Source organism: Rhincodon typus, chromosome 7, assembly GCF_021869965.1.
Source record: "Rhincodon typus isolate 14 chromosome 7, sRhiTyp1.1, whole genome shotgun sequence".
Lineage (NCBI taxonomy): Eukaryota > Metazoa > Chordata > Chondrichthyes > Orectolobiformes > Rhincodontidae > Rhincodon > Rhincodon typus.
The window spans coordinates 15,773,074-15,782,162 of NC_063338.1; the positions used below are offsets into that span (position 1 = coordinate 15,773,074).

The window sequence follows — 9,089 nt, forward strand, 5'->3', positions numbered from 1 at the left end:
CACACACAGTCACCTCACTCACACACACACACACACTCACACAAACACACACACACAAACACACACACACACCCACACCCATAAACACACACACACAAACAGACACACACACACACACACACCCACACTCAACACACACACACTCAACACACACAGGCACACACAAACACACACACACAGACACACACACACAGATACACACGCACACACGCGCGCACACACACACACACACACACGCACACACAGACAGACACACACACACACAAACACAGACGTCAGACCCTTTTGAAGAGAAACAACTGACGAAAATAATTCTAAGGCTGCGATGTTGTCCTTAAATGACCCAGTTCAATATCAGAGGTAAAATAACTGGTGGCATTTCTAACGCAGTGGACTGTCAAACTGCAGTGAGAGTCTCACTGTGATCTGCCACAGCTCAGTGGGACTCTGGTTTGCATCTGCTGCTGTCAGCCTTGGCTGCACTGAGCCACCGAGGTCACAGGTTCAAATCTCCGCGTCAAGGCCAACAACGTTCCAGCGCAGCATGGTCAGAGGAGCCAATGCCTGTGAGAGATGCGACCAGAGTTCCGCATACTCTTCGATCCCACCGGAGAAGTCAAGAATAATGGAGGAAAGGCAGGGTGTGGCAGATTGTCTAATGAGCTCATCGAACGGCAGAGATCGCCCGAATAGCCAAACCGCTGTTTGTCCAAAGATGTGCAGGCTAGGTGGATTGGCCATGCTAAATTGCCCGTAGTGTTCAGGGATGTGTATATAAGGTGGGTTACAGGGGGATGGGTCTGGGTGGGATGCTCTGAGGGTCAGTGTGGACTTGTTGGGCCAAAAGGCCTGTTTCTACATTGTAGGGTTTCTACGTGCCTGCTAGTTGGCACTTTGATCCAGATCCACTTTGATCCCAGCATGGGCATCTCAATAGTGTGCCTGGGTGAGCCATACATGTGCCAACCCACCTCAGTGTCCAATGACTATGGATTATTTTGGCCACATTTGAGATTTGTGTCTGCTGTCCCATGTACCTTTAACTCAGCAAAAACATGCACAATATTACAATGCAACTAGACTTTTCTTACTGGCAATCCAGCTTGGCCAGGAATGCCCCTTGGACCCTGAAAGGGAGAAAGAAATTGGTTACCTTGGGAAGCAAAAATAAAAGCTTGCAACTTTGGTAGCACCTTCCAAATCTGTGACATCTACTATCTGAAAAGGACAAGGGTAGCGGATGGATGGGAACACCACCCAGGCTGCAAGTCCCCCTCCAACCATCACACCACCCTCCCTACCAACACTGAGGATGGACTTGCTCCATTAGGACTGCTGGGGTTCAAGAAGGCAGGTCACCAGTAGCTTCTCCAGGGCAATTAGGGATGGGGCAATAAATGCTGTCTTGCCAGTGATGTCCGTATCAAGTCATAGAGTCTACAGCACAGAAACAGACTCTTCAGTCCAACCAGTCCATACTAACCATGTTCTCAAACAAAACTAGTCCCACCTGCCTGCATTTGGCCCATATCCCTCCAAACCTTTCCCATTCATGAACTTTTCTCGAATACCTTTTAAACTGTTTACCAGCATTGACCACTTTCTCTGGCAGTTCATTCCACACACGAACCACTCTTTGTGTGAAAAAGTTGCCCCTTCACGTCCTTTTTAAATCTTTCCCCTCTCACCTTAAAAACATGCCCCCGAGTTTTGAACTCACCGACACTAGGGAAAAGACCCCTTGCTATTCACCTTATCTACGTCCCTCATGATTTTATAAACCTCAATAAATGTTACCTCCCCAACCTCCTACGCTCCAGCAAAAAAAGTCCCTGAATTTCCAGGCTATTTATAGAATGCAAACTGTCCATTCCCGGCAACATTCTGATAAATCTTTTCTGAACACTCTCCAGTTTAATAACATGTGCCGAGAAGAGATTAAATAAACAGCATAAACCACACAAAAGGGAGTTTGTATATTCAGGGCTTTTTTTTCCCTATAGAAATGTCCAGTGATGATGGTTATGAGGACAGCTTAATGCTGAGCTCTCAAAGTCTATCATTCTTCTCTATTATGTAAAGAGAAGGTTGCCTACCTGTGGACCAGGCACAAATGTAACACCATCAGCTGCCTGAAGAAAAATCAGAATTAATAATTATGTTACATTCAACATTGATTTCAATTTTAACTTGAACACAACGAAAGATGTGTCCACTATACCCAGACAAGACGCATCAATACAGATCTCAGAGGAAAGCCTGACTAGCAGCTTCTCCACTGCCAAACTTGAGGGAATCTGACACATGCTACTTCCCCTCTGCTTCTCTCCCACAGGAACAGGAGTAGGCCATTCAGCCCCTCGGGCCTGTTCCGCCATTCAACAAAATCATGTCTGATTCGTGGCCGAACTCCACATACCTGCTTTTGGCCCATGTCCTTAATACCTTTGTTTAACAGGCATTTATCTACCCCAGATCTAAAATTAACAACTGATCTACCATCCACTGCCATTTGCAGAAAAGAGTTCCAAACCTCTACCACCTTTTGTGTCAGTGGAAGCGCTCCCTAACATCTCTACTGAACAGTCTGGCCCTAATTCTCAGACTATGCCCCAACCAGTGGAAATAGTTTATCTTTATCTACCCTGTGTTTTCCGGTTAACATCTTCGGTCAGATCACCCTTTAACCTTGCAAATTCGAGAGAAAACAGGCCCAATTTGTATAATTTCTCCTCATAACCTAACCGCTGTGCATCAAGTGCAGACAACGCTGTCTTGTGGTGACTAACTGGATCAGTATTTGTGACAAACCTGCAGATACTCAGGGCTGGGTGCTCGGCCTATGTGGGGCTCTGGGTGTGAACATTTAAGTCACTGCTTGGCAGGTTAGATTCCTGGCACCACCATCCCATCCTCCTCCATTGGACGAAACTCCATTCTGATCAGTGGCAGGGCCAGAAACATAGAAACTAGGAGCAGGAGCAGGTCGTTTGGCCTTTCGAGTCTATCCCACTGTTAAATATGGCCATCTGATCTTTTATCTTCATGCCATTATCCTCTTGACGTACCCCTTTGATGCCTTTAATATCTAAAAAAATTCTCTCTTTCTTTCTTGAATATATTCAGAGACCTGGCTTCCACATCCTTTTGCGGTAGTGCATTCCACAGAGCAATCACCTCTGACAGGAAAAAATATTTCCTCATTGTAGTCCTAAATGGCCTACCCCGTTTTCTGAGACTAGGTCCCTGATTCTAGATTCCCCAAACAGGGAAAACGTCTTTCCTGCATTTAGTTTGTGCAGGCATAGAGTTATAGAGTCATACAGCATGGAAACAGACCTTCAGTCCATCTTGTCCATACTGAGCAGGTATCCTAAACTAAACTAATTCCATTTGCCAGCATTTGGCCCATATCCATGTAAACCCTTCCTATCCATGTACCCATTCAGATGTCTGTTACAGGTTTATACATTTCCATCAGGTCCCCTTTCATCTTTCTAAAGTCTAGTGAATACAGGCCCAGTCAAACCAATCTCTCCTCATAGGACAGTCCTGCCGTCCCCTGTATCAGCCTGGTGAACCTCCACTGCAATCCCTCCACGACAAGTATATCTTTTCAAGATCAAGACTGCATGCAATACTCCAGGTGTGTTCTTATCGAGGCCTGGTATAACTGCAGTAGGACATTTCTACTTCTGAATTCAAATCCACTTGCAATGTAGTCTAATATCGCATTTGCCTTCCTAATTGCTTGTTGTGCCTGTCTGTTTATGTTCATTGACTGGTGTACAAGACCAGCCAGAACCCTTCGTACCTGCACACTTCCCAATATATCATTTAAATAATACTCTTCCTTCCTATTTTTCACACTGAAGTCTATAACTTCATATTTAGCCGCATCTGCCATGGGTTTGCCCAATCACACAAATTGCCCTGAAGCCTCCTTGCATCTTCCTCACAATTCTTCAAACCACACAGTTTTGTGTCATCAGCAAACTTGGAAATAGTAGATTTGGTTCCCTCGTGGATGCAAGAACCCAAGCACTGGTCCCTGCAGTATACCACTCGTCACTGTCTGCCAGCCAGAAGATCACCCATTAACCAACTCTCAGTCCAAGCCATTGTATTATCCTCAATCCCAAGTGCTTTAATTTTGGCCTCTTACGTACGACCTTATCAAAAGCCTTCTTGAAACGCAAATACATCATATCCACTTATTCTCCCTCATCTGTTCTTCTAGTTATAGATTCAAACAACTCCTGTGAATCAGTCAAGAATCATTCCCCTTTCACAAACCCATGCTGACTTTTTATTACTGCTGTTAGCAATAACAGAAGGTGGCAATAAACCAAAACAAGACGAGTTAAACGAAGGGCCATTAAACACCAAACAATTTGATGAACATGGAGTCACGTTGATCGTCCATGATTCCATGCCTGTTTCAGCTTAAGTCTTACAGTTATGGAGTTAGCTGAGATCAGTAGCGAATCTCTCAGTCAGCAGGTTGTGGGTTCAAGTCCTGAGCCAGAACTCAGAGCACCCAAACCAAAGTTGGCACTTGAGAGTGGTGCTGCAGGATGGCTGCATTCTCACAGCTGCCATCTTTCCGATGAGACCTTAAACAGGGGCATGGTCTACTGCCACAAGTGGGTGTAAACATTCCCACTGCAGCATATTTCAGAAGGGCAGGGAGCTTACCTTGATGTCCCAGCCAATATTACCTCTTCGACCAACATAAAAGAAAACAGCTCAGCATCATATTGGTCCTTGTGGTAAGCTTGCTGTGCTCAGACCATTACTTCTACTTATAGAATCACATAGCGTAAATTCCAACCCATTTGGGCTTCAATTTCAGGTTATGCAACGTGACAAACTAACTCTGGTGAGAGCTCTTTGTCAGTCGGTGTGATCGGCCTCAGGTTTGAGAGAGAGAGAGAGAGAGCAAAGACTGAACAGCTTACACTGCCACCACTATAGGCGATTCCAGGAGGACCAGGAGGACCTGGCAATCCGACACCATCTCTGCCCGGCTCGCCCTGGAAAGGAAAGCAGCCGGAAACACGGTCAGAATTCAGCAACCTTTGTCCCCACCCAATCGTTGAGTATAATAAGCAAGTTTTCACGAGTCTGATACCAGGGGGCATGCATTTCAGGTGGGGAGGGGGCAAGTTCAACAGAGATATGAGGGGGCACGTTTTTACACAAGAGAGTGGCAGGAGTCTGGAACACACTGCCAGTGGGATTGGTGGAGGAGGCGGATATGACGAGGGTGTTTAAGAGACTTTTAGATAAGCACATGAATAAGCAAGGAATGGAGGGATATGGACCAAGGGCAGGCAGAAAGAATTAGTTTAATTTGGTGTCATGTTCGCCATAACCTTGTGGGTCGAAGGGCCTGTTTTGTGCTGAGTATTCTATAATGGAGTCAGCATCAAGGAGAGACATTCAATGAGCGTATATTCAAGACTGAGTTTGACAGACTTTTGACTGACAAGGTAATAGAGGGTTATGGGGGAAAGTGAAGCTGAGGCTACAATCAGAGCAGTCTCGCTTTCACTGAACGGCAGAGGGGCTAGAGGGTCAAATTGTCCACTCCTAATGCGTGCCATCTGGAGTTCATTGTCCCTCAGGTATGGTCCTAAGTTGGCAGGACAAGGGATTAGGCAGGAAGTGGCCCCCAACCCTGGTAGACAGGAGAGGGTCAAAGGTGCTCACGGAAGGCCCAGAAATGAACATGACCAAAATAAAGATCCGGTTGGCACTGGCACTCCAACACTAAATGTCATTCTAACTGGTCATGGTGAGCAAGCTGGGGCTGCCAACCTTCCAGATTGCCTTGAAAACTCCGGGAATTAATGATTAATAACTTGAGCACTGCTGTGAACAACACCCAGGAGAAAGTTGACACAGGGCATGAACTCGTCTGTAAATTCTCTTTGAAAGTTTCTTGTTGTCAGTTTCATAAATATTGGAGTCGGGGTGGGGGGGGGGCGGGGTCTTGTGAAGCAGTGGGTAGTGCCTCTCCCACTGAGCCAGGAGCTGTGGGTTTGAGCCCCACTCCAGGATCTGATGGCTAGAATCATAGAATCCCTAAAGCAGGCCATTTGGCCCATCGCCCCTAAGAAGAGCATCCCACCTTGCTCAACCTTATCCCTATAACCCCGGATTTCCCATGGCTAATCCACCCAACCGGCACATCCCTGGACACTACGGGCAATTTAGCATGGCCAATCCACCTACCCTACACATCTTTGGACTGTGGGAGGAAACTGGAGCACCCGGAGGAGACCCACGCAGACACGGGGAGAACGTGCAAACTCCGCACAGTCAGTCGCCCGAGGCTGGAATCAAACCCGGGTCCCTGGCGCCGTGAGGCAGTAGCGCTAACCACTGGCCCACCTGTGGTCAAGGAGAGTGCGTTTCTCATAAAGTCAAAAACTGTTGATGGTCAATGTGCAAATCCTTCCACTACACACCAATGGCAGGCAGTAAGACTTGGACAGGTTCCTGGTCAGCCACATAATGGAAAGGGCATTGCAGCCTCTACCATCATTATGCATAGCTCTAGTGTACAACATACACGGGAGGGTGTATCTTGACAGAGGAACTGGGGAGCACCCTAGGGAGTGAGGAGGGCTTAGCTGGATGGACAGCTAGCGTGGGTCAGATCAGTGACAACAGCATGGGATTCAGTTCCTACCGTGGCAGTGGTGGATTCAGAAACTGCTTCTTCCCGCTGCCTATGGCAACATGGGAAATAGCTGTTTGATTGGGTGAGGTAGTGGGGGGGGGTGGGGGTGTGGTGGGGGGCGTGCGGGTGTGGTGGGGGGCGTGCGGGGTGGTTATTGGAGAAAGGAGGTCCAGGAATGGCTCCCAATCCAAGTTTCTTTTTCTGCAAGACAGTCACTAGCGCGTCAACTCAGCTGCCCACTTCATGGAAAGGGAAACTGTATAGATTCCGAACTGGTAATGTCAGATGGGAGTCCATCACTCCGAGACAGCAAGTGGGAAAGGCCTAAAATGGAGCGTTCCATTTGGTCACGGTGAAAGGTGTGTCTATCACAGATCCAGGGCCGTAGCATCCACACAACCCATGGTTCGCACAGTACAAAAGGAGTTGACTTTCAGGTCAGTGAAAGCACAGCTACAGAGTGAGACCTGACATCAGAGATTTAATAGCGGTTCTTCAAAATTAGGAGGCGTTTTTAATGGTCAATAATCAGAGGTGACAGGTTTAAGGTGATGTGAAAAAGAACCAAGAGGAGGAAACATGAAGATTTTATTTCATAAATGACAAGTTAACATGATTTACAATGGAAGGGAAATGAAAGCAGATTCAATGACTTTCAAAAGATGCTTACATATACATTTAAATCTTATTGGAAAGAGAGAAGTGTTGCAGCAGCTTTTCATCTTGCACTCATCCGGAGAAACCCAAGAATACCAAATTTCAAGTGTACGTATTACTGGGATATTGTGGTATTCTTGCATTTGTCCTGATGAGCGGAAGAAGCTTCACCAATACCTCTCCTCTCAGCAAGATTCAAGTACTACACAGTTTATACTTCTCAGCAGGAGAAGAGTTGCTGGGTTAAACGGAGAGAGCACACGTCTGGAGCTAAGTGGATGGTTCAACCAAAGAGTTAGCATACGCGCGATGGGCCAAATGGCCTCATTCCATGCTGTAACATTCTTGATAGGCTTCTTGCACAGTGTATGATTTTATCACAGTTCAGTGAAAACTGCAGGGAAATCTTCAGGCGGAAGGTCATGAGAAGAGAGACAACAAGGTGCAGGGCTGGATGAACACAGCAGGCCAAGCAGCATCATAGGAGCAGAGAGGCTGACGTTTCGAGCCTAGACCCTTCATCAGAAAAGGGGGAGGCGAAGGGGGTTTTGAAATAAATAGGGAGAGAGTGGGAGGCGGATAGAAGAGGGATAGAGGAGAGGATAGGTGGAGAGGAAACAAACAGGTCGAAGAGGCGGGGATGGAGCCAGTAAAGGTGAGTGTAGGTAGGGAGTTAGGAAGGGGATAGGTCAGTCCAGGGAGGACGGACAGGTCAAGGGGGCGGGATGAGGTTGGTCGGTAGGAGATGGAGGTGCGGCTTGAGGTGGGAGGAGGGGATAGGTGGGAGGAAGAACAGGTTAGGGAGGCAGGGACGAGCTGGACTGGTTTTGGGATGCGGTAGGGGGAGGGGAGATTTTGAAACTTGTGAAATCCACATTGATACCATTGGGCTGCAGGGTTCCCAAGCGGAATATGAGTTGCTGTTCCTGCAACCTTCGGGTGGCATCGTTGTGGCACTGCAGGAGGCCCAGGATGGACATGTCGTCTGAGGAATGGGAGGGGGAGTTGAAATGGTTCGCGACTGGGAGGTGCAGTTGTTTGTTGCGAACCGAGCGTAGGTGTTCTGCAAAGCGGTCCCCGAGTCTCCGCTTGGTTTCCCCGATGTAGAGGAAGCCACACCGGGTACAGCGGATGCAGTATACCACATTGGCAGATGTGCAGGTGAACATCTGCTTGATGTGGAAAGTCTTCTTGGGGCCTGGGATGGGGGTGAGGGAGGAGGTATGGGGGCAGGTGTAGCACTTCCTGCGGTTGCAGGGAAAAGTGCCGGGTGTGGTGGAGCTGGAGGGGAGTGTGGAGCGGACAAGGGAGTCACGGAGAGAGTTGTCCCTCCGGAAAGCAGATAAGGGTGGGGAGGGAAAGATGTCTTTGGTGGTGGGGTCGGATTGCAGATGGCGGAAGTGTCGGAGGATGATGCGTTGGATCCGGAGGTTGGTGGGGTGGTACGTGAGGACGAGGGGGATTCTTTTTTGGTTTTTATTGCGTGGACGGGGTGTGAGGGATGAGGTGCGGGAGATGTGGGAGACACGGTTGAGGGCGTTCTCGACCACCGAGGAGGGGAAGTTACGGTCCTTGAAAAACGAGGACAACTGAGATGTACGGGAGTGGAATGCCTCATCCTGGGAGCAGATGCGGCGGAGGCGAAGGAATTGGGAATAGGGGATAGCATTTTTGCAGGAAGGTGGGTGGGAGGAGGTGTATTCTAGGTAGCTGTGGGAGTCGGTGGGCTTGAAATGGATAT

The 9,089-nt window shown here is 48.1% G+C and overlaps 1 protein-coding gene across 1 annotated transcript in view; it reads right to left on the bottom strand.

Moving 5' to 3' along the window:
- LOC109911710 (collagen alpha-1(XVIII) chain-like) overlaps positions 1-9,089 on the bottom strand; it is a 140,705-nt gene that overhangs the window by 38,723 nt on the left and 92,893 nt on the right. The window contains exons 20-22 of the mRNA XM_048598699.1: positions 4,962-5,036; positions 2,097-2,132; positions 1,092-1,127 (exon numbers count right to left, since the gene is read on the bottom strand). Coding sequence (XP_048454656.1) covers positions 1,092-1,127; positions 2,097-2,132; positions 4,962-5,036 — 147 coding nt within the window. The remainder of the gene's footprint in view (positions 1-1,091; positions 1,128-2,096; positions 2,133-4,961; positions 5,037-9,089) is intronic.